At 39.2% G+C, this 27,353-nt stretch overlaps 1 protein-coding gene across 1 annotated transcript in view; it reads right to left on the bottom strand.

Annotated features, from left to right (window-relative positions):
• The window catches only part of LOC145670742 (vascular endothelial growth factor receptor 1-like), a 325,002-nt gene that overhangs the window by 127,110 nt on the left and 170,539 nt on the right, over positions 1 to 27,353 (bottom strand). Inside the window, exon 8 of the mRNA XM_081739513.1 lies at positions 45 to 347. Coding sequence (XP_081595639.1) covers positions 45 to 347 — 303 coding nt within the window. The remainder of the gene's footprint in view (positions 1 to 44; positions 348 to 27,353) is intronic.

The raw sequence follows: 27,353 nt of genomic DNA on the forward strand, positions 1-27,353 counted from the left end.
TTATTAGATTTGATTTGAGAAACATAACTTTGCTCAATACTTACCTGTGACTATTAGATTAAAAACTTGAACTTTTTCTTCCAAACTGTTGCTAACCGTCAACTTATACTTTCCAGCGTCTTTCATTATGATTTTGTTTATTTTTAAATGAGTTCTTGTTGGAGAGATAGATACGTCGTACTTGGTGGACGGGACAATTTCTTCGTTGTCATTTGGGCCAAACCAAATGACATGTGTCTGCGGAAAGGCTTGGATATTAACTGTCCACACCACGGAATCAGTTCCAACATTAACTGTAATGTTCTCCTGTTCTTCTACTTCGAAGTGGATGTAAGAGGTGTTGGTATCTATGAGAAAGGAAGTTAAAGCAATAAAGAGATTTATTTACACATAAACGCAAATTGCTTCCGACAAAATATAAATAATTAATTACATGTATTTGAGCGATGAAGGAGTAGCTATGAAGTATTTTGAGGAAAACATTAGTTGTTTTTGATTAGCGTTAATAACTACTAGCTTAAATGCTTGCCCTCCTCAGGAGAAGAGTAGGTTCACAACAGTTTTCATACGAACTTACCTGTACAAATCTCGAATAATCTGCACAATTCTGCCTGCAATAATCTGGTACAGGGTGAGACAAAAATGGCCCGGGGAACAGAGTAGCGGAGTACAAAGAAAAACAGCAAACGAAAGGAAATATTTCGCTAACTCCCTTACCATATAGACTTAGCAATGATCATGGAGCTAGTAAGATGAAACAAACGTCACTCGCAAGCTTTTACACAACTGAGCACAAACAAAAGCGGGAATAATTGCTGCACCATGTATAGCTTTTTAGATCTAGCATGAAACATGTCCAAACATTTAATTTTTTCCGACTACAACCATCGTCATGCACTTGCTTTCTTCGCGTTTTTACCATGTCCTCACTTTTTTGTCCGTGTAATATCAGTCATGATTTTGTTTGCAATAGTTTATTCACATACAGAATTACTTTGTGGCATAAGCAGCAATGTTAGCACTTTGCCCTCCTGAGATATTACACCCCCAAAATGGCATCAAAATCACAAGCTTCAACTTTCGTACCCCCATAAATCTACGGTGCCAGTAGTATCATAGCTGTGGACTCTTTACATGCAATAGTGTTTAGTACAAAACTTATGAACCCCCCACTTTATGTCATTCCAAAATACAGCTTCTTTAAAAGTGTAATTTTCTGAAGTTTTCCTGTTGATTTCATGTTTATTCAACCCTGCATATTTATTTAGACGCAAACGTTTATATTCTCCGTGTACCTCAGTCTCTCCTGTAAACATTCGTTTTTGTTTGGTGGTCGTCTGATTAGTACAACCTGAGCAACTGTAGTTTTCATAAACGCTTGCAAATGCAAAAAGATGACCTGCAAATGCAAAAATTGGCACTCCACCTACAACAAAGATGGCCGCCATTCAGGAACACTTGTACATACGACAACGTGAACGATGTTATTGACCTTCTCATACACACGATTCATCACACTCAACTTTTTATAATTATCGGAGATGGTCGAGCAACCACCTTGGACCACATCGTATGGATTGACCCTTATAGATGATTTTGAAAATGACCACCATTCATATCTTGAATGACCACAATTTCAGGTGTTCGGACACGTTTCGGATTGTTTTTGCCGCGTTCAAAACAGATCCACTCTTTGCTGGCCCTTTGACACCATGAAATTCATGAGCAAACAACTGACCACACTCTTTCCACGAATTTTCACGAATTTGTTTTCACGTAAGTATTTCTAATAGATAGGGGAGGATGGGGTAATAAGAGAGAGAGCGGTAATAAGAGACAAAATGACTGGCTTGTTGGTTTATCATCATAAAAAAAACGAAAAAAATCCTCAGCTTACTGTACCCTTCTGTGTACAAGCTTTAAAAAATCATTGCTTTTAGGCAACTCCTTTTCTGCCTATCAAAAAGTGTATATCAAAACTTTAGATACCTAAAGTCAGTCTTTTCCTTGAAGAATTTTTTTACAACTTAGTTATAAATGTTTGTAAAAAAAATTGCATAAATTTGTACAGCATTAGTGATACTTCGAAGTGGAATTGTTCCAGTTTTTCTCTGATAAATGAGCTTGCCAGAAAATACGTCTCTTATTACCCCATTTTTTTGTTTTGTTGAGGTAATAAGAGAGAGTCGTTTGGTATTTCCATTGTCATTAACTGCAGATTAAAATTCCACTTGTCTCCTCATGATGATATTCAGGAAGTGAATAAATTGTGTATCTTTTATGGTCCTGTAATTTTATTAGGAAATGATCCGTTCATTGTTAAAAGAGCAGATCTTGTAAATATTATGAGCTCATCTTTCAGTTGCTGTGTAACGTAATAATATATTACAAATGATTTAGGGGAAGTTGGATAATAAGAGACACTCGGGGTAATAAGAGATAAAAGTAATTTAAAATGTTAACAGTTTTCACGTCACATTTCTGATTCTTTGTGCGTGTATACTTTGTTACTGGGCAACACAACAGAAAATTATTTTATTACTTCCCAATGTACAGGAAGACTGCGAGAATATATATATATATATATATATATATATATATATATATATATATATATATATATATATATTAATTTCAGTTGTTGTCTCTTATGACTCCCTATGGGGTAATAAAAGACGCTGCCCAGATTTCTTTCATGTTGTGCCTTGTTATTAAACTGGAGTTACAAGGGATATGCCTAAGATGTATTCTATTGCACTACCTTTTTACATGTTTTTGTTTTGGCTACTGTTCTGTTCTTATTCTGTTAAAAAGGGATGATGTTTAATTTTAAAAGTTTTGGTTTAAGCCTACTTTGTATATTAGGGCTTAAAGTTTCATCACATTATTGTTAAAAGTATTCAGTATTCAGTATTTATTTTTCATTTTGGTATAGCCAATTTAATTTTGTATAGTCTACTGTGTAAGAAGTCACTGTAGCATAAAGAGCTACAGTTTTACAATGCAGGCCGTATCTTTTTAATAAAAAATGGTTTATATGACTACAATGTGTAATTTTGTAATTCCAAAATGTTCAAAATGAGTGAGAAACTTCACAAATTATGAAAGGCTGTAATTGATATAGTTTGTAGTTAAAAACATTTAACTTTCAAGTACGACTTTCACTAATCTTCCTTTTCACAATTGACAGAAAAGTAGCCAGAACAAAAACATTTAAAAAGGTAGTGTAATAGAATACATCTTAGGCATATCCCTTGTAACTCCAGTTTAATAACAAGGCACAACATGAAAGAAATCTGGGCAGCGTCTTTTATTACCCCATACGGAGTAATAAGAGACAACAACTGAAATTTAATATATATATATATATATATATATATATATATATATATATATATATATATATATATATATATATATATATATATATTCTCGCAGTCTTCCTGTACATTGGGAAGAAATAAAGTAATTTTCTGTTGTGTTGCCCAGTAACAAAGTATATAATACACACAAAGAATCAGAAATGTGACGTGAAAACTGTTAACATTTTAAATTACTTTTATCTCTTATTACCCCGAGTGTCTCTTATTACCCAACTTCCCCTAAATTATTTGTAATATATTATTACGTTACACAGCAACTGGAAGATTCAGAACTATAATGATATATGATTTAATTTTGAAAGGCATAGTAGATAAGAGTTGAAGATAATCGAAGTATGGTTGCATAAATTCACTTAAAAATGATATAAAATGCAATCTTTAAGCTTTACGTCCCACGATTATATCGACTAGGCTAAAGGAGACGATGATGATGAGAAATGAAGGAAATGGTGGAAAGGAGAAAGTGGGAGGAAACGGGAGAACCCCGGGGAAAACAACCACACGCGGTATTTGTCCATCACAAAGTTCACGTTGCGCGAGCTGGGATCGAACCAAGGACTCCATGCACCAGAAGTGAACGCTCTACCACTGAGCCAAAGCGGCCCCTGAATTCATTTCGAGGTGACATGTTCGTCAAAAGTGGATTGCATGCTTTTATTTTGTAATTACTTGTATTGAAATGATTAATGATGAAATGATTCTTGAGATGAAAATATCCATGGGATAGTGTTGATATTGATGTGGGAACAGCGGGAACATTTAATGTGGGAACGATTGGTGGACGAGGAAAAGAAATTGCAGATCTGATGGAAAGAAGCTAGTTGGAGATCCGGCGTGCAAGAAACAAGATGGAAAGGCAATAAGGCAAGATAAATAATGAGGCGGCTACAAATTGGTGTATAGTTTAGCAAATTGAAAGACGAAACAGCGTGGGGATTGTTCTTTTCAGTGATAGATAGTGTTCACAGTATAAATAGGAGTGACAGAGTGAGGAGAACCAAGATATGCAGGGATGAAGTGATCGATTAGTATGCTCCAGAAGTAGGCTGCGAGGAGGAAGAAAAGATATAGTTCTGAAAGGATTTGAACCTCGAACTCCCGATTGGGAAAGAGTAATTATGGCCTTAACTTAAATTAGCATTTCGATAAAAGCAGTTAAGGAATCGGGAGAATACATGGTAGCTGATGTGTGAGAGAAAAAACCGACAAAGCAGAGAAAAAGTGGTAAACTTTGTAATAGCATTCGATTTGACGATTTGCAACATATATTTTCAGAGGAGGAAGGATCACTCTTTGACTTACAAAAATAATGGAAAAGATAATCAAAACGATTATAATTTGTGTCCAAGACAATATCTCAAGGTAATCAAAAACTGTAAGGTAGACTAATATTTGGTGAAAGCATGGCCCCGCAGACAGAATGATGAGCATAGACTAGAAGTTCGCGAGTAGATAGAGGTGAGGTGATTTTAGTTTAGCGTCCCGTTCAGCAGCGAGGCTATATGAGACGTGGACCTACTGATTAACGTGGAATCCGAACCACATGACGCGAGTAGATAGAATAGGAGGTCCGAAATGCAGAGCTGAAAATAAACATCGGAGACTGAAAGAGGACAAATTAAGGAAATTGTTCAAAGAAAGTGTTACGGAAAGAGTAAATCTGCAAGAAGACGATGCAAATGAATGATGGAACGTAAAAAGTATGAACATGATAATAACTACAGAGAAAATTAGGATTAGGAAATAGATTTCTAAACATTCGGCATCTATGGATATGTGAGCCCGTCACATACGAGGGATGACATCACTTGATTATCACAGTACCCGGGGAATTGGGGGGTAAGGAAGGAAACATCCTTCCCGTGTGCAAAGTTACGCCAACTATCATCAGTCCACCGTCGCATTTTGGCGGATAACCGCCGATGACTGCCGGCATCGGTTTTAGGGATGCGCACGAGTCGAGACACACTTTGTAAAATTCGAGACGAGTCGAGTCAAACGTATTTCTTGACTCGAATTTTCGAGTCGAGACCCGAGTCGAGTCGAGACAGTTGGTAAAAATCTCGACTCGACTCGAATGTCTCGAAAATTTTTCTATAATTTTTAATATTATTTTGAAGAAAGTACTCGCTCAGAAACACTCGGTACGAGAATTTCGGAAACTGCAGGACTTGTCAGGTGTTCGAGGAGTGCTGTGGTGATTGTCTTCAACAAGTGGCGAAACCAAGGGGAAAATACGTCCAAATGTCGAGGGGTTGGGCGCCACCCACCTCATTACAGATGTCGAACGTCGTAGGTTGGGCAGACTGGTGAAACAGAACAGGCAGCGAACTGCGTCGGAACTAAGATCAGAGTTTAATGCTGGGCAAAGTACAAGTGTGTCTGAACTAGTGTTGTCAAATTTCCGTAAATTTTGAACCTCTTTTTTTAAAAAATAAATATGTTTGTATTAGGTTAATTTTACTTATAATGATATTTCTTTTTTTTCAAACACGCGAAAAATGTAAGTTCAAAAATTTCAATATTGCGAATATTAAAAAATAGCACTCGAAAATAAAACTATTCCAATTATTATCTATATATTAAAATACTAGATTTACGCGTATATGTTTCTCCTCACAGAAAAGTTTATATGTTTGTCTCTAATCCTTTCAACAATGAGATCTCGAACCCACAAGTGCTAGAAACGTGCCGTTTTCATTTGTCGATTCCAAATTTTATGTAAATTGTACAGTTCTAATTGAATATTTTTATTTAAAAAAAAGCATGGCCATTAGTTCTTTATTACATTTATAGGGGTACTCTAGAAGTACTGTGGGGGCGCGGTGGCTCAGTGGTAGGGCGGTCACCTTCGGTGCTTGGGGCCCTGGTTCGATCCCAGATCGCACCGTGTGGACTTTGTGGTGGACAAACACCATGCTCGTGGGTTTTCTCGGGGTTCTCCCGTTCCCTCCCGCTTTCTTCATTCCACCATTTCATTCATTTCTCATCATCACCGTCTCCTTTAGCCTAACCAGCATAACCGTGGGACGTAAAATTCAAGATTTCATTTCACTAGAAGTACTGAAATTTTTGAAAAATTAAAGCATCATACTCTACGAGTTATATATTCCAACATCACATAGTTGTATATAGGGGTTGTATATCTGTCAGGCGTTTGTTTCATGGCCAAATGATAATGAAAACGAAGGATAACCATCTCACCAGTCTAAGATTAATCTTCATTGTTTGGAGAGGTTTTTTTCTTTTAATAAACACCGTTTATCACTGACATAATTAATTGTGTGTGTACTTTATTTACTTATTAAATAATGCATGCAAATGCATGCATACACGATATGGGCATTCAGTAAATGGATACTTGAAAATTTGAATTCAATTATCTATACAAGCCGGCTACGAGTCTTTTGTTAGCCGGCTACGGGTGTAGTCCAAACTACTCTTTAGATTGAGCTTCTTACCGGATGTGTAGCCTACCGAAGGACCACACAGATATTATCGAAACTATTGTGCTATTGTTTTTTTTTTGTATGCTTTGGCAGAAACTTCTGTAGATATCGGAAGCCCGCCAGTGAAGCCATATCTAGTATCTTGGTGCTAGATCTAGCATAATTCACTCCCATTTAGGATCTAGCATCTTGACTTTAGCATCTTGGCAAACTCTCATTCTTTCCTCTGGAGAACAGAAAAAGAACGAAAATTTAGATGGCTTACTGACCGTTGGGAATTATCTCTTAGTTGAAGCGATGGTTGGAGTAATAAAACCAGTTAGTATTTCCGCTGTTGTATTGTCGAATTCACAGAAATGTTCAAAAATAAGCAAAACGTGACTCTGCACAAGATCTTTACTTACCCATAGTTTTATTATTGTCAACTGAACCCTGAGTGTGAGGTTATCTGGGATGTTTCTGTCCCTTCTCACTTCACAACTTGAGAGGGGAGGGGGTATGGTCCTGAAGGGGACCACTAGTAATACTCCGTTAAAAGAAATGCTTCAGTGCTGCGTCGGAAGCGGCATGTTTTGTATATATTTCTTAAAATGTTATCCATTCATAAAGTGTGAATTCCCCCTTCCTCCCCTGATGCTCTTTCCAATACAGAGAACCGACTCTTTAAATGAAGAAAGAACCCTGAACCCCCCCGAAAATGCTAAAATGAATGATACGTACAAATAACAAATCTGTGGATGAATCAAATAATGCAGATACGTGAGTAGATGATGACGAAGATAACAGTGCTTGATGCAGCGCAGTCCACCACATGTAAATAGATTTGAAGTATTCATATTTGTGTATGTGTACGTGTGTATGTGCTTGTTTCTGAGTATTTATATGCGCGTGTGTCTTGTAATTGTTACATTAATATCCACTGGATTAAGTGAAAGTATAAAATGGATTTGATGACTGCCGAATTGACGTCACCTTGGTAAGTCATTATTTTTTAATATTTAGTAATATTAAATTAGATTATAGTTTAGCGTCGTTTTTAGAAGCAAAGCTCTACAAGACGTGAGCGTACAGTTTAACGTCGGGTTTGAAACACATGAGCTCCTACCATGAATCAAACCTCGTTCGAGAAATGCGCATACGCTAACCACATAGGAACGGGGAGCTCAACATTTAGTAATATGTATATTAAGTTGTAAAATTATATTCGTTTAATTTTCACTAATATAATCTTCACAATATAAAGCATTCGCTAGGCACGTTATCTTGTTTAAAAACAAAAAGCCTATCTCTTATGTTTCCGTCTCGGGGTTGGACTGCGGGATTATAGAAATCCGAAAGAGATGTTTTTATTATATTTGTACAGTAGATCTGCTCCTTCCTAATCTCCGTGTTTGATAAGAATGTACCTCCCAGGCTCACGAAAATGTATACGTAATATAACAAACCATGCACATTAAATGCCAGACTAATATAGCAAACATTGAAGATGTCCCCCTAGAAAATTTTCTTCGGCCGCCCATGTCTGGAGGTACACAATTTCGCAACTCAATGGATACGATGTGGATGTATTCAAAACCCACTGATTTACCCATCATATTTAAATTTTATAAAAATATTCTCAGTGAATACTAACCTGAGGAGAACTATTTTTTTTTAATTCGATTGCAAAAGTTTTTTTTTTTTTTTGTTCACCAGGTCTCGGTAATCGTCCGGCACGAAAACAATACAAGTGTTTCCCCAGCAAATTTTTTGAGAAAGGGGTCCTCCAGGAGTGTTATTTAGGGGGTAATTCCTGCGTTTGTTATATACATATATATAGATATACTGTGTATATATATAAGGATAAGTAGGAGCGGGTCTTTAAAATTAGTTCGGAAAGATAATATGAAAATCTGGCAAAATTTGCAAGAATCTAGTCTAATATAAAAAATAAATAGTTTGTGTTTGTCTGTCTGTATGCGGCCTGATGACCAAACGAGTGGACCGAGAGTTACCAACTTTTGGTCAGGGGTACCTTGGCTCAGGCCCCAGATTAAGACGAATCTTTTTTTTTAATTCGAACTAGGGGGTCTCAGGGGGCGCTTACAGGGACATGTTGAAGTGGTAGAAAATCGCCTATATTACTGTCAAATTCATAGTTTTCGCGGTCGCTGAAATCAATGGTGAAACTCTGATCACATTCCAAATTCACAATATTTGGGTCGGGGGTCACCGGGGGGGAAGGGGGTCGGATACCGAGAAAAGTAAAAGTAATCCAAAATGACTTCATAGATTCATAGAGATTCATAGAAATGAATGGTAATACTTCAACAGGCGTTGTATTCCAAATACTGTCCCCATGCGAAGAATGGGTATATTCAGCTGTCTAATATAAATAAAACAAAAGAGTTTGTTTGTGTGTTTGTCTGTGTGTGCGGCCTGGGGACCAGACGAGTGGACCGAAGGTTACCAAATTTTGGTCAGGGATACCTTGGCCTAGGCCCCAGATCAAGACGAAAAGTTGTTTTCAAATTTCGAACCAGGGGAGTCTCAGGGGGGGTGTTTACCAGAACCGGCTTGGGAACCAGACAAATTGACCGAGAGTTACCAAATTTTAGTCACGAATACCTTGGTCCAGACTCCAGACCAGAGTTAAACGATTTTGTCAAAATTCGAACCAGGGGAGTCACAGGGGTCGTTTACCGGGACATGTAAAAGTAGTAGAAAATAACCGATATTAGTGTTGAATTCATAGTTTTCGCGGTCGCTGAAATCAATGATGAAACTCCGATAGCATTAACTTCCAAACTCATGCTATGCTGCACCGGGGGGGGGGGAGTTAAGATATCGAGACATATAAAAGTAATCCAAAATGACCGATATTAGTGTCAAATCCATAGTTTTCGCGGTCGCTGAGATCAATAGTGACACTTCCATTAGCGATGATTTGCAAATTCAGCTACAATGTATGTGGGTCGGGAGTCAGCGGGGGGCGGAGCGGATACCGAGATAAGTAAAAGTAATCCAAAATGACCGATATTAGTGTCAAATTCATAGTTTTCGCGGTTGCTGAGATCAATGGTGACACTTTCATTAGTGATCACTTGCAAATTCAGCTACCATTGTATGCGGACCGGGAGTAAGCGGGGGGGGGGGGCGAACCGAAACATGTAAAAGTAATACAAAATGACCGATATTAGTGTCAAATCCATAACTTTCGCGGTCGCTGAGATGAATGGTGACACTTTATTTAGCAATCACTTGCAAATTCAGCTACCATTGTATGCGAGCCGGGAGTCAGCGGGAAGGGGGGGAGCGGAGGATACCGAGACATCTAAAAGTAATCCAAAATGAACGATTTAGTCTCAGATCCATAGTTTTCGCAGTCGCGGAAATGAGGGTAATACTTCCACAGGCCTTGACTTCTATACGAAGAATGGGTATATTTAGCTAATATATATACTGATCAAAAAATTAGGGAATCAGATGAAAACACATGGAAAACTTCTTACGAATAATGTGAGAACACTGTATCTTGTCCAGTTCAGATTAAAATCATGAAGGCCCAACGTGCAAACGAACCGTTTGGAACATCTGTGCACGTGATCAGTGACGTGGAGCTACCAGATCATTTTGTAGTGTGGCGCTGCCAACACATTTCAGCTCCAGGATACCTTTGTTCTCATTGTGTTTAGTGCGTCACAAATCTACGTAGTGAAATTGCGCAACAACGTGATTTGCCAGAATCGTTGGCATGGCGAGCTGTCGGCAGGTTGGGAGCTGGTCGGTCACGGCGGGAGGTGGTACATGCCATAGGAGTGGCACAAAGTGTGATTTCCCGATTGTGGAATCGATTTCAAACAACTGGAAGTGTTCGAAGAAGACAAGGACAGGGCCTTCCACTAGCAACCAAAGCCAGAGACGATCGTTATCTCTTGTTAACAGCCCGTCGAAACCGGCGTCAGAATACAACTCTGCTCCCGCAAGCCTTCCGAACAATAACAGGACGCACAACATTCACTCAAACGGTCCGCAATCGCCTTCAAGAAGGTGGTCTCTACGCACGTAGGCCTATGGTGTGTATCCCATTAACTGCACGACACCGTGTTGATCGAAGAGCGTAGGCGGAGGAACATCGTGGGTGGGGACGCAATGAATGGGGCAATGTTTTGTTCTCTGACGAGTCTCGATTCAGTGTAGAGCCTGATAATCGACGTGTTTTCATCTGGAGAGAGTGTGGAACACGACACAATCCCATGTTTGTACGAGAAAGATCCCAGTATCATGGTGGTGGACTGATGGTGTGGGCAGGAATCAGCATTGGTGGGCGTACTGAGCTCCACATCATCCGAAATGGCTCTTTGACGGCTCTGAGATATAGGGATGAGATCATGAAAACTCTTGTTCTTCCATATGCTGGTGCCATTGGTGATTCCTTCCTTTTCATGGATGACAATACTCGTCCTCACAGAGCTCTGTTAGTGGATGAGATGGTGGATGCTGAGGGTATCGCTCGGATGAAGTGGCCAGCATGCTCTCCGGATCTCATTCCAGTTGAGCACGTCTGGGATATGCTTGGCAGACGAATTGCCGCTAGGCCAGTAAATCCAACAACCATTCCAGAGCTGGAAGTCGCTCTTCTGGATGAGTGGCACAATATCCCCCCAAGAAATCATCGATAATCTGATTGAATCCATGCCACGCAGGTGCGAGGCTCTGTTGGCTATTAGAAATGATCATACGACATATTAAGGAACAATCAGTGTTGTTGCCTTGCCTGTTTGTGAGCAGTTCGAGAGGTGCACACATAACCGTCTTGTGTCATGAGCCATGTGAACAAGGTTTTCCGTGCCCCATTTTTTTAGTGAATCTTCAAGCATTCCTTCTTGTATGATATATATGAGTCAAACACAAGCTTATTCATACACTATCTTAAGGTCTTGTGTGATATTTCAGCTGAACCCCTAATTTTTTTGAGCATTATATACAGTATATATATATATATATATATATATATATATATATATATATATATATATATATATATACATGATCGAAAATGGCCTCGAATCCATACTCGCTGAGATGAACAGAAGACGCCGTTTAAATCCACAAATTCAGCCCCATTAGTACTCTAAGGAGGATGGTGACATGTAAAGATAATTGAAAATTATCGATATTAATGTCAAATTCATAGTTTTGGGGCTCCACAAGTTCATTAGTGACAGTTTTGGTGCCCTTTCTCTACCATTCCTCGAACGTATTCTCCTCGTGCGAAGAACGGATATTCTGCTAGTCTGTAATAATAACTAACGGAAGTTTCACTTAATATATTTCTCGCTGCTCAAATTTACTCACTTGTGCGGTATATGTGTGTAAAGTACAATTAAAACCTGTTGCTTTAAGTATTTTTCCGTTAGCGAAATACATTGTATATACAGTAGGACGTCGATAATCCTAACGTAAAAAATCCGAACGCGGTCCCTAGAAGCTTCTTACATTTTCTCTTAACGCTAGCGTTAAACAAACAATAGCGTGTCCATCGATGTTATGTGAAGTCAGTGTTTTTACAAAAGTTCATTTATATATAATTGTTTGTCATGTGTTTGTCATGTACTTTTATTTTTATTTTTTCTTAGGCCTATAAGTTTTAAGTGTGACTTACAAGAACAGTGTTATTTAGAGTACAAGCAGGTTCTTCAGAAACATTAAACGTAAGTAGCCTTACGTACGGTATTGTAATTACTGTATGTACTGAATAACCACTGTATCGATAGAAGAACATACCGTACAGTACATGTAAGCCTAAATGGCATTTTCTTGGTCGTTTTCGAAAATCCGAACAATTTGAAAATCCTAATACCTGTGGTCCCAATTAATTCGGATTTTCGACTTCCCACTGTATATGTTGCAGACATGTTACAGCAAGTAAGATTACTAGCATCAGGCCAACAAATAGTTTTTAAACTATATTTTCCTGTTTTTGCCAATATTTCCGAACAAATGATTTTTTCTAATGGTTTCAAAATTTCCGGAATTTTACATAGAACAATGAAGATATCTCTATGAAATATATGTTTGATTTAACATATTAACTAAAGTGATTCTGTGATTAACAAAAATGATGATTCTGATAATACCCAAATTTTCCGTTTTTTCCCCAGCTCGGGAAAACCGTAAGAAAAACTTTTTTTTTAACCCAAAATTTCCGTTTTTTTCATAGGCCTTCACAACACAAGTCTGAACATACAGTGCATCGAACACTCCTAACGATGGCGAATGTTAACACCACGACATCGGCAACTATAACTGAAATGAACACGTGACCATCGCCACTAGACCTTGGCACAATGGCAGAGCGTTCCATTGTCTGATGAATCCCGACATCTTCTTCATCATGACGATGTGATGGTGCGAATCCGTCGTTTTCAAAGCGAACAGCTCCTTGACATCTGTACTGCGGGACGGAGACAAACTGGCTGGGACTTAATTATTATCTGGGGAACATTCAGGTGAGCATCCATGTGTCTAGTGGAGCTCGAGCAAGGCACCATGACGGCTAAGGCGTCGCACGCTGCTTGCAGACTACGTACACCCCTTAATGACGGCCATGTTTCCCATCGGTAGTGGCATTTTTCGACAAGATAATGCACCATGTCACAAGGCCAGGAGTGTGATGGAGTGGTTCGAGGAATACAGGAGCGAGTTCCAAGTGATGTGCTGGCCCCCAAACTCTCCGGATCTCAACCCAATCGATCACATCTGGGTTGTGATTGAACGTGACGTGAGGGCGCATCACCCCTCCCCGGAATTTACGGGAATTAGATGACCTGTGTGTGCATATGTGGTGCCAACTCTCTCAAACGACACAGCGAGGAAAATTGTGACCATGCCAAGACGCGCTGCCGTTGTTATTTGTGCCAAAAGGTGGACATACTAACAATTAGGTAGGTAGTCATAATGGTCTGGCTGATGTGTGAGTATATTTAAACTCGTATATTTTGTCTCGACTCGAATTCGAGTCGAGTCGAGACAGAGACTGTCGAGTCGAGATACGAGTCGAGACAGCAACATATTTTCGAGTCGAGACACGAATCGAGACAACATTTTCTCGAGACGAGTCGGGAAAGGCTTAAATCTCGACTCGTGCGCATCCCTAATCGGTTTGCTTTCGGTTCCAAGCGAAAAGCCACCAAAGTGGAAGTGAATTGGCGCTAATAATATACGTAACGTACTCGTCACTTCCCGAGGACGCACGAAGTGCAGTCTTTTACAGATTATTCATTGAACATCTAGGAACTTAAAAATGGGGTAACGAAGCGAGTGCCGTTCACTTTCCTGGTGATACGAATATAAAAAACAAGATACGTATTTCACCTTTGTGATCGTACTCCTTATTTGTTTTGATCGACGGCGAACTCTCTTCAACTGTTTCAGAGTTGTATGCAGTAGTAGCAGGTGTAGCGTGATTTCTTACCGTTTTTTGTGAAGAAAACGGGTTTGAGGGGTTATTCCGTAGAGCTTTGCGTCAATGTTTTGTGGTCATTCTGTTGTTTTTTTGTTATTTATTTTCACTTACTGGTAATTTGCATTTTCGGGAATTTTCTTGCGGGCCGTATAACGTCCTGCAGTTGTAGCTAGAGGTTCCCCCTACGTAGAGTTGCCATTTTTTTTATGGTTTTATGGTTCTGCGCACATTGACGTAGCTTGTGGTTTGTTTTCTGAATGTACGTGGAAGCACGCTGGGAGAAAGGATCGAAGAAAATGGCTGTAGGAGCACATGTAAGTAAGGTGTACGATTTTTATCTGTTTTTATATTGGTGCTTTGAAATGTTGCTAATAGTATGTTTTATTCTACTTAATGAGTCATTTTTTCCCCTGTGGATTAACATTTTAATATTTTATTAAAATTTCATCACGTGGGCGGTAAGCACTTCTATGTTGCTCAGTAGGTCATTGTAGGCATTAACTTTTACAGTGATTTATATTTCTTGATTAACAATAATATGCCCCTTGTACTTATTCTGTGCGCGTTTTCGCTTGGTACTCCCTCCCTTATTTTTATTGCATTCTTGAAATGACCCTTGTACTTAAAGATGTTTTTCTAGGATTTTTTTATATGGTATACGAAGAATAATAATGTGCCCTTGTACGTTGTGTATGAGTATATGTGGGGCATTTGAAACACATATCGCATGTCACGTGCACGTGGATGCTTCTTACTGTTGCACTACGTATAAAAATGATTTTATTTGATGTAAAAGTGGTAATGGAACACATAGGAAACGCAGATCACGGTGTATTCACACTTCATGTTGGAGTGTGAATACAACATGATCTGGGTTTCTTGTGTGTTCTATTACCACTTGTAAATGTAATAAAATCATTTTTATACGTAGTGCAACAGTAGGAAGTATCCACGCGCACAGAAGATGATGAGGACCCGTTGTATACTATTAACGAATTGGCTACCGTCGTCGTAACATTAGACGGCAGTTGTCATTTTTCCGCCAAGCGGTGTTATAGAGACTTTTTCAACGAATGACCGCTGAATGATGGTGAGAACTCGGTAACGTCCGCTGAGAACTGTTCTGCCACCTGTTATTCTCGTCTGCTTTTCTACGTACTAGAACATAAGAACAACAGGGGACAGCACTGCTACTCATGTAACTGTTGTCAGAAGGTTCACAAGCTTAGAGAACTATTTTAGTGACCGATTACAACAGGACATGTTACTTGGCAAAAATGTCAAATATACTGCGTAAAGCTTTCTTCGTTGCAAACAATAAAATCCAATTAAAAATTCTCACTGATAATTACTAGTTACTTCTACTATGCTCGGAAGGCCATGTCTTGGGTGTGTTCGAACTGGCCACCTGGAATCTCTAACCAGGTAAAAAAAAAATAGGGTATCCGTAGCTGGCGGAGAAAAATAAGCAAGTCCTTTAGTATTTCCATTCCCTTTGGTTAAATCGCGAACATCTTTATACGGTTGGATTACTTGCCTCTTTGAGGTCAAAGAAACAACCGTCGAGTTGATTTGAAGCCTCCACGGAGGCTAACACGCCTAACTGATATTACCTATTGACGACTTTGCTATTCCTCTTGGTTTTACGGTTTATTTGGTATCATCTCATACTTGGGCTTAGTCCACCAGGCGGTTTTCACTATGGCGGACAATGGCATCGATCATGGCAAACGCACAATCAGCAAACACGCTTTACCCAGTATCATCCCTGGTCCTCCAGATTCTTAGACTAAGGTGGAGAAACGCAAGGTACAGTCACAAACCACTTCTGGTCGTACCAGAAGCTCATCTCAAAGCTCTATTGCGTCTGTGGCTATCCCCGCTCTTCGATCAAGCAAAGTTATTCTAACCGTTTGCAATTCTCACCACCTGCAAAGAAAGCACACACTACACCAGATAGAGTGGACAACCCTACGGACATGGAAACAGATTCTACTGCGGCTCCAGCTTTATCTCAATTAATTTACTCGTTTCTGTTGACCAATTTCGATTCACGTTTCTCGACTGAGAAACAAGTTGCTCTACAACTACGCAAGTACCTTCCTCGTGCCTCACTCAAAGAAATAGTCAAGACTAGGAACGGCTTCATTTTCAAAACAGAAGATGCAAACTTGCTCAGTACTATAAAGAACAAAGTACCTATAGATACCTCCGGCAAAGATGCTAAACTCACTAATCCCAATGCATTTCAACGCAAGCAAATACCACCACCTCGCCGTCCTCCTCTCCTTTCCGTAGTGATTCGCGGTGTTGATCCTTCTTATAGCGATGAAGAGATTCAGGAGGAACTTACATGCGAAGGACACACACTCGAGAAGGTTATACGAATTAGAAATGCTGCAGGCCCCACGTACATTGTTCGAGTACTAACACCTTCTCAAACCACCATTGATTCTCTTCTGACTAATGGGGCATACATTTATAACAGAAGACACAGAGTTGAACCTTCACGGTCACCAGCACCCCTACCACTTCGATGCGAAAAATGCCAGACATATAATCAACACTCTACCGCAACATGCCCAAATACCACTATCTGCGGCTACTGTTCTGGTGATCACTCAACTCGTTCATGTCCCAATCTACAACAACCACCGAATTGTTACACTTGCCATGAACAACATCCGACATATAGTTACAAGTGCAACGGCTAACCCGCCCCTACCGAAGCTCACTCTGAGTACGTGGCACCACTACGTATATATAACTATTCTACAGACGTTCCACATTCACTGGACTCTCCTATAACAGTGCGCAATATGCTTGCCTTTCTAACGCTTGCTCTTCAAAATATTCAACCATTTCATCGTTCGCATGTCTTAAAGCAAATCACCCATGCAGCAAAAGAAATATTCCATGTTACATTTCATGCTACTTATTCTGGTCAAAATGTCTATTTTCATACAGCACCTTTGGAAACTACTGTCTAATCTACTCATCATGGATATAGTCTTTATATTTCTCAATATTAGATCCATTCGTCAGAATAAAGCTTTATTCGAAGCGCTGTTACTGGAAGAAAGAGCGGCAGTGTTTATCCTTAACGAAACCTTTCTCCCTCCCTCCCTCACTTGTCATTTTTCTGGATATACACTAATTAGACAGGATAGCACCCTTCCTAGGAGGCGCGCAAATGGAGGAACAGCCGTCGGATTTTCTCCACGTATTCCATCACGTCGACACTTTTGTAGGCTGCCAGATTTTCCTGAATATCTCATCATTACTTTATACTTCCATAATATAGCCATAACCGTTGCTACAGTTTATATCAGACCTGGAAAGCCTCTACCTACTACATTCATGCAACACATTTCCGATAATTATAAGAGATTCATAATTATGGCCGACTTCAACATGCACAGCAGATCAGAAAGAGACAGATCTACCTTTCAAACCTTTGTCACAACTCACACGACTGGTATCATTCATGATCTTCCAAAACCCACTAGGCCTGTATCACAAAGCACACTAGATATTGTCATTACTTCTGCTAATCTCGTTTCACAAATCCATATTGATGTTCTTGATCCATTAGGAAGTGACCATGTTCCGATTAAATTACAACTCAGTACTCGTCATACGTCTCAATCTACAGAATTTCAAAGAACTAGCCTCCGTTTTGACAAAGCCAACTGGGAACAATACAGAACATATCTCTCGGCAGCAGTAGAGCCTTTGCAACCTCCTACATCAGAGGACGAACTGTATCATAACATCCATACCATCACAACTTCAATCCAAGAAGCTAGTTCACTTTACATACCAGTAACTACATCAACGCCTTATCGACCAACATTGCCACCAGAATATCTCACATTTATCACTCGCTCTCGACAGTTTTATCGTGACTATCAACGTACAAAAAATCCAGAATCACTCCGTCATCACCAGCAACTTCAGAGGATGGTCAAGAATTACATTCGTGCTTACAAGCTACGGTGTTGGGTTAAAACCTGTAATTCCCTCTCTGACGTCACTCATCCTAGCAAGTACTGGAAACGTTTTAATGCTCTTTGCGGAAAACATACTAAAACACCATATCCATTATTAAATGGTGACTTACCTATACAAACAGATTCCGCCAAAGCTGACGCTTTTGCTGATTTTCTCCAAGACATCTTCACACCACTCAGTTCCACATATTTATATAGACATCCAGCTGACACAGTCAATTCATCTTCTCCTTCATTCCAACCTCATGCCCTTCATACTATTCCGCAAAATGAACCTCTCACAGAGCCAATCACAGTTCAAGATATCAGTACAGTTGTTCGCAACAAAAGAAATAGTGCACCTGGCTTTGATACAATAACCTATCGCCATATAAAAGAAAGCCCGCTTATATTGCTTAATTTGTTAGCCACGATTTTTACTTTTATTCTGCGAACTGGTTATTTTCCTGTCACCTGGAAAACTTCTAAGACGTTAATGTTTCCAAAACCAAAGAAACCTCCTGCCAACTTATCATCCTACCGCCCAATTCAATTAACGTCTACTTTTAGTAAAATCCTAGAACGTATTCTAGTAAGACGACTGCATGCATTCATAGAAAGACGCCAGATACTTCCCATACACCAAGCAGGATTTCGCCCAGGTTATTCGATCAACGATCAACTACTTCGTTTACCCACCATGGTTACACAACACTATAACTCGGTCAAACCATCATGTCTTGTATTATTTGACCTCGAGAAAGCATTTGACAGGGTATGGCACATCGCACTTATATACAAATTAACTCATCTTCGATTTCCTGTTCCATATATAAGAGTGATATACAACTTTTTAATCAGCCGTCTGTCATATGTGTCAATAAATAACTGCCTCTCACATCCTATTTTCCTTCACTGTGGAGTACCTCAAGGATCGGCTCTGTCACCACTCCTCTATCTTCTCTATGTTGCCGATATGCCTCCACTTCCTGATAAAATTCACCTCTTTCAATATGCCGATGACACTGCCTTTCTTGCCCTAGAATCTACTATCCAATCCATCAACACTGCTCTACAGTTAGCAATTAACAATTTTCTTCGCTGGTGCGGCAAGTGGCAGCTTACGATCAACGCCACAAAAACGCAGGCAATTGTCTTCATTCCACCGAAACGAACATCAAGAGTCAGAAGAAATCCTAACCACCTTTCACTACAAGTAGACCAAACTCCCATCCAGGCACGTTCAACTGTAACTTACTTGGGGCTCACATTCGATAAACATCTCACTTGGAAACAACATCTTCAAACAGTCACAACTAAAGCCTACAATAGACTTAACTTATTAAAAAGGCTCACCGGAACGTGCTGGGGACTAAAACCAAACACAATTCTGAACACATACAAGGCCTTTCTACGGCCTGTGCTGACTTACGGACACGTTGCATGGACTGCGGCCACCCGAAAAATTTACGAAAAGTTACTAGTGTTAGAACGACATGCTTTCCGCATTGCATATCGAGTCAAACTGCCTAGTCCAACAGCAGATTTGTACGACCGGATTCAGTTTCCTGCACTTCAGTTTCATCTTGAAACTTTACGTCTGAATACATATGCTTTCGTTATAAAACCTAACCCCCTTTACTTCTGAATACTATGCACCACTTAGCTCTCCATCCTTCTGCATCTCGATATTACCCCCCACCGCTATCGTTACTCTATACTCTCTACTGCTACACTCTACCCCCTGACGCATTAGACCAGGAGCTCCTCACAGACTATCAAGTTCATGATCATCTTCCACTCATATTTCCATCATTTGCACGCTGAATCCATCTGCTACCAACAGGGCTCCCATTATTTACGTCGAAACCTCGATAAGCCCATAGGCGAGAAGATATCTTCGTCTGTCTGACCAACACTTATAGTGTGGCGATGTGATGACACACCTCGCCTCATTCTTCATGCTCATCATTCACACTCTGTATAAATATGATATGCCTTACCACTAGGTACCCATTCTTACTATCATATTTCTGCTGTTGCAGTTCTGTACAATAATAAATTAACTGCAATTCCTCGTTAATTTCCTACCAATGTTAAGGATCGGAAAGATCCTTAAGATCCTAAAAATTATTATAATAAAGAACTTCTATGAGACCGTCACAAAATCCCTTAAATCTTCCATTTACGTAATACTCTTCCCTAAGAGAGGGCGTAACCCTTTAAAAGGGTGCTAGTGATTATGACTAGCTATGAACGAACGAACGACAACGACGACTCTTGGGTGTTGTTTCATAATCCGAATAAAACTGTACATTCAGTAACTTCTTACAGATCCATCCAATTCACCTCAGTTTTCAGTAAGATACTGGAAAAAATTCTCGTTTGCCGACTCCATAAGTACCTTGACGAAACTTCTCTACTACCTATCCATCAAGCGGGCTTTCGCCCTGGGTTTTTCCATAAATGACCAGATACTTCGTATCAGCTCAATTACTAATCAACATAAGAAAGATCTACCATTCTGCCTCATTCTCATGGATTTAGAGAAGGCATTCGATAAGGTTTGGCATTATGGCCTTATTTAAAAACTGCAGTCGTTCAAACTTCTCATATTCTATCTCAGGCTAATATATTCTTTCATTTTAAATCACATTGCGTATGTTACAGTAATGGCTAATATTTCCTCTTACTGGAGTACCACAAGAATCAGCTATCAGCCCTTTATTATATATAATTTGTGCTTCCCACATCCTTCCTGTACCAAGCAATGTCTCCCTTTCAGTATGCTGACGACACAGCTTTTCTTGCTCTCGGCAAAGCTGTGAATCAGCTTAACATTGCTTTACAAACAACACTCGATAATTTCGTCAGGCGATGTAAGAAATGGCACTTAACGATGAACTCCGAGAAAACTGAAGCTCTAGTATTTCTACCGCCAAAGCGTCGTTCCAAAGTCCATAGAAACCTAACCTCTTACGACTAACTGTTGATGGATACTATGTACGCCCTTGCACCACTGGTACCTATTTAGGCGTGGTCTTCGATTCAAAGCTCAGCTGGAATGCTCACTTGAAAAAAACTAACTAATAAGGCTAATATTAGATTAAATCTTTTGCGATGTCTCACAGGAAAAATCTGGTGACTAAACGCCGATGTTTTGCTTTGTACATATAAAACATTCCTTCATCCCATCCTTACTTTTGGGCATACAGCATGGTGCAATGCTTTTGTTTCTATCTATGAAAAACTTAGTATACTGGAACGACATGCTATTCGACTGGCATATCGAATTAAACTTCCATAGCCTACGTGGCTCACACATGAATACATAGACGTCCCAAAGATCACTGAGCACAACTTCGTCTTAGATACATAAGCTCTCGCATCCAAACAGGCTACTCGCAATTTTTGGATATTCTCTACGCCGACGCAGCATATATGTACAAACGCTCACCTTTAAATATCTTTGTGTCTCTATATGTAAAACACGAAAACCTTCCTGAGCCTGAAAGGGAAAGATTTACACGTCATTGATCATCATATACCGCATCTTTTTCCATCTTAGCACTAGATCCTCACCATTAACAAGGACTTCCCCATGTGTTCATTAGTCCCGAGTCGCCCCGGGACAGAAGATTTAATCCTGCATCTGTCTCACTAATCAATCTATGTTTGTGGCGTGTTAGCACTTCACCTCATTCATCATAATTATCATTGTTCTTTATTCTGTTATATTTATTATGTATCGCGATTCCTATTAGTACCTTAGCACCTCAAGCATATCTGCACTGGACTGCCATAATATTCTTGCTTACTAATCCTCATGTTCATTTTTTCTGCACTTACTCCATCCATCATTATCTTGTCATCAGTAGAAATCATCTCGCATCTTTGCGGAAAAGAGGGCGTCACCCCCTAATGACTGTGAATAGATATATTTTCCTTTCCACAAAATTGAAGTGATGAATAAAAATTTAAAAACAAGTTTCACCCTATTATTACTCTAAAACAATCTTTGGTGTTAAATTAACATACAAGTACACTAAAGCGGTAGTTATTTTGTGTCTTAACCATGTATTTGTATAAACCATTGATGGCATAAATACCAATGCAATACATTATTGGTAAAATTCAGAGTAGAGGATTAAAGGTGGCAGAGAAGAGCCCATGTGGCGGTTTAATGGCGGTACTGTTCAAGTCGGCACTGGCGGTTCAGACGAGGAGAAACAGCGGATGCCGCCTTATTACCGCCAGGGCGGTAAAATAGCGGCATCCGTGTATTTTCGTAAGGGTACCGCCGCGTTAAACCGCCATCGGCCCTCCAAATTTTCGACAGCAGGTGGTCGCGTTTCGCGGTCGGTACGACTACATCTTGCACATGGGGCTGGGACCATTATATGTTAGATACCATCCTGGCATTTGCCTGGTGTGAGTGAGAGAAACCTAGTGTAACCTGAAATTCTTTTACACTTTTTCTACTGAGTGTCCTCACCGGGAATCGAACCCGACACCACTCATAGAAAAGGCGGGACCTTTAGCGACTACGCTATGCGGAGCCAACCATAGAACAAAAATAGTAAGAGATAGCGACAAGTTTTTTTTCTTAGAATTAATTCAGCGTCTCAAGAGTCACATATAATCACCATCCGCAGCACACTATCAAAACCGGAAGTGGTTGAAATTTAAGCGTAGGCCTACTTTCAGTTTCAACAATGATTTCCATAGAGCGTAAACAGTAAAAAAGATATTGGAAAACTATCCTCTGCGAGGGATTAAGCGTCGGAAAAATAAATTCAATCTTCTCCATTAATCTTCTATCCTAACCGGAAGCGATGGAAATCAACCATTTCCGGTTTCAAAATTGATCCCTATAGAACAGAAACGGTGATATATATAACGACAAGCGATCTTTTGCAATCGATTTGGCGTCTCAAGAGAACATACAATCAGCATTCACAACACTCTACCAAAACCGGAAGTGGTTGAAATTTATGAGTATTTCCGGTTTCAATATTGATTTCCACAGAGCAAAAACGGTTAGATATAGTGAGTAATGGCTTTCTGATATGGATTCAGCGTCCGAGAAACAGGTTCTTCTATTTTTGTTCTTCTTCTTTTATTCCAACAAGTAGTTATAGATGTACTACTTAAAGTTTGATTATTAAATTCACATAGTTTGGAACTTTTATTGTAGTTTCACATTGTGAAACGAAACACATTTGTTTTAGGCTGAAAATGTAACTATGATAAAGAGTATTTAGAAGGATTGGATTCTTTGAGTTTAACGTCCTGTTCAGCTGCGAGGCTACATGAGACGTGGACCTACTGATTAACGTGGAATCCGAACCACATGAGCTCCCGCCGGGAAGTGAACCCGGGTCTCCCACACCATAGGCGTGTACGTATTTACAAGGAGTAGGAGCAAAGTTACAAAGAATTGAAAGTGAGACTCTTTTCAAGACATTATTTCGAAAAGTGCTTATCTAAGGAAAGGGCCACTCTTAAGTACAGTAATTGCCGCTCGTCTTTCTCCAGAAACAACATATCACAAAAGCCACAATTTTAAGTATGTTACCGCTTAATGAACAACGGAAGGGAGGGAAGGAGCAATCACACCCACAAAGGCCTAAACACCACAAATACAATCTCGTTGTATCTGTTTTTTCTTTAAATAATAATCTATTATGTTGGTGAAAGATAAAGTAAACACACCTGCAGAAGAAAGACGGTTATCCTTTTTATAGAATTGAATATCGAGCTACAATCTCAATATATCAGTTTGCAATTCCAGTGCAACTAGCTCTTTTATCTTTATTTCTTGATTTTCCTTTTACATCTGTTAAAAAAACTTAAAAAGAAGTTCCCACCTTCAATGATAAGGAACTTGTTTGTCACATAGACAAGACTCGTTTTCATATCAAAACTGTGATAACTAACTAAATAGAACATGTGTTCGCAACTGTTCGAGAACTGAGTTCTTGTATTTGACAACTATCACAACTATCAAGTAATTCATGCTGGGATTTGTTTGACTATTTGCTTTAGCACTGTCCATGTGACCTTAAACTAATGCTACCTAAACATGATTTATGAATGTAGTATTCAAATAAAAGGGCAGCTTAGTAAATTTAACTACCATCATCATGATGAATGTAGTATTCAAATAGGTCAGTTTAGTAAATTTAACTACCATCATCATGAAATCTGTTTCCAGCAAGAAATGTTTATTTTAAATAATAGGCTATAGTTACGACAAATTTTGCCGCCTCGTGCAAACACAAGTGTTCCACATATGGTAGAGTTGGCCCTGTATAAATACCCCATCCAATTACATGGATAGCATTCAATGAACGTAAAGATCATAGCGCCGTTTATAGCAATTTGGTATCAAAATTCGTTCCGGAAATATGATAAACATAAGTACATTTTGCTACACTGCTTAACAGCATATAATTGAGGGAACTTATTGTAGTTACAACTATCAAAAATATCCATATAATGTCAAAGTAACCAACATTTTAAAAATTTTCCACAAATACTCCATTTTAATCAGCATAGTATAACCGTCACCAGGTTATAGGAGTATTTTTTGTGGACGTTATGTATATTTCGTAAAGACTAATTATTTTTCGATTTATACTTTACTCTGCGACGCAATAACTTCTTTCTTCGAAGGGAACTGTTTTTCTTCCCACGCAACAGGACAAAGAAGTCTTTCATCGTTTATTCATATATTTAAATCGTTGTTTTTGGTGAGAACGTTTTAATGAGCGACGAAGGTTCTTAGTGTTTCTTCCTGACTTATTAACATGTACAGAGTATGTTCTATGGTTATTTGGAACTGAATTAAGTATATCTGCCAATCATTTATGGAAATACTGCGACCCAGAGCACACAGATATCTGAGCGTCAGAAACGACGACAGCTACATCGCTTTACCAGTTCGTTATCTAAACGTTCACACACCCAAGTTATTGCAATGTCTTGTGCGTCGTGGCCAGTGGACTAAAATTAACGTCAATCCTTTTTTATATTCTATTTGCATGTACATACAGGTGATTTAACCTGAGTGCTTTTGAGAATGAACTACCAACATTGACCAGGCTATCAGTGCTGCTCGTATCTCGAACCTCTGAGTTCGAGGAGTGTTACTCCGTATTTTGAGGCAGCAACCACGTACGTTGCATCGGACATCAAGTATAATGTTTTGCTAAGGCGCATACTTTATTAGCCAGTCAAGGACCTACAGTATGTAGTTATGGCTAGCCCTAATCAGTGAAATTCCAGGTTCACATACCTACTGCATATTTGTTTAAACGCGCCCTCCAATATTCTCATTCCACTTTGGTGACTGTCTACATACTTTTGTTGAAGACTAACGTCGACCTTCAAGGATTTTTTGGAGCAGCAACCATGTTACTTCGTGGAATCATCGCGATATTACTCCCACACTGCTAATCCCCAATGTGCATTAACGGTGTGAGAAAAGTATCTATAGTGGAATCCTAATCATAATCTTCCATTCTAATATATAAAGGTGGCAAAGGGCTACAGTGTAATGAAAAAGCGAAGTATGATTTTATTAGTGAAAATAATTATATATATTCAGTGTTGAGTGTTGTAATTGTTTTTCTTCTTCGTTATTTTTTAATAGTATTTTAATAAATAAGCATAGTGTTGTTTAATCCAGTGTGCTTTTGTTGTATGTATGAATAATGTTTGCGTGCGTTGTGGTCTGAGTGACCGTCTGATTGTCCGTGAGGTTTTCGAGACGAGACATCCGAACCTCTCGGTGCCTAATGCTCATCTCGTTATTGAGACCGTCGGGCAATTTGGGAATGATTCTGTAATCCCTTTTAGGAGATGTCCTTTAACGGTTTTGGAGATGTAGGTACTCGAACAGATATGTACTACGCCTACAAGAAAATGGCCCCCGAACTAGCGACCCGAGCCGAGACCGTTGGTACTCGAACAAATATGTACTATGCCTATAAGAAAATTGACATCCGAACTAGCATTGAATTGAGACTGTTGGTTCTTCTACATTTATAAGATTAATATTCTAATATACTATTTATTTTTCAGCTGTGGACCAGAAATATGATAAAAAAGTTTCTCTTTCAAGTAATTCTAATCGTGTTTTAGTGATAGTTTATTTAATTCTAATTATACATTTTAAGTTTATTTTTGTCCAAGATGACACACCAACAAGTAGATTTGGTTACTAAGCTAGATTTATTGTTACAGAAAGCAGATGAAAGTGAAGAGAATTTAGTCGAAATCTTTGGGTTTTACGTCCTACGGTTATGCCGGTTAGGCTAAAGGAGACGGTGATTATGAGAAATGAATGGAATGGTGGAATGAAGAAAGTGGGAGGAAACGGGAGAACCCCGAGAAAATCCACGCACACGGTGTTTGTCCACCAAAAAGTTCACTTGGCGGGGACTGGGATCGAACCCGGGACCCCAAGCACCAGAGGTGAACGCTCTACCACTGAGCCACCGCGGCCCCGAGAATTTAGTCGAGTTAAAGAGTGAATTAGGTCAGAAATTAGATGCCGTCCAGAAAGAATGTCGCGAAAATAGTCAAAGATTAGAACAAGGTATTAGGACCGTACAAGCTGAAAGTAATCATAGAAAAAAGGTAACTGAGACTTTCATGTAAACGTAACTATTTGAAATTTAATAGCAAAATTTCTAGCATCTATGAAGGATTTTTAGAAATTAACATGGCCGAAGGTCTCTTAATACGAATCTTCAGGTTTCAGCCATAACAAACAGTATGGAGGATTTTCTTCAGAAATCAACATGGCCAAAGATTTTGAATACAAATCTTTAGGTTTCAGCCATACCACCAGTGACGGATGACTGTCTTCAAAAAGTCGACATGGCCCATCAATTATTTGTAAGGTTTCAGCCGTGTCAGAGATATTGATATAGATTTTTTTTTAGGAAAGCGACCACGGAAAACGGTTACAAAGCAATCTCTACTTATGTTTATGTCTACGGAACGGTTCGAGATATGAATTAGTGATTGGATATAAACGATCTTTAAGTTAATCGAAAACCAAGTTCGTGAT

Source organism: Thermobia domestica, chromosome 14 (genome assembly GCF_964235325.1).
Source record: "Thermobia domestica chromosome 14, izTheDome1.hap1.1, whole genome shotgun sequence".
In the NCBI taxonomy this organism is placed as follows: Eukaryota; Metazoa; Arthropoda; class Insecta; order Zygentoma; family Lepismatidae; genus Thermobia; species Thermobia domestica.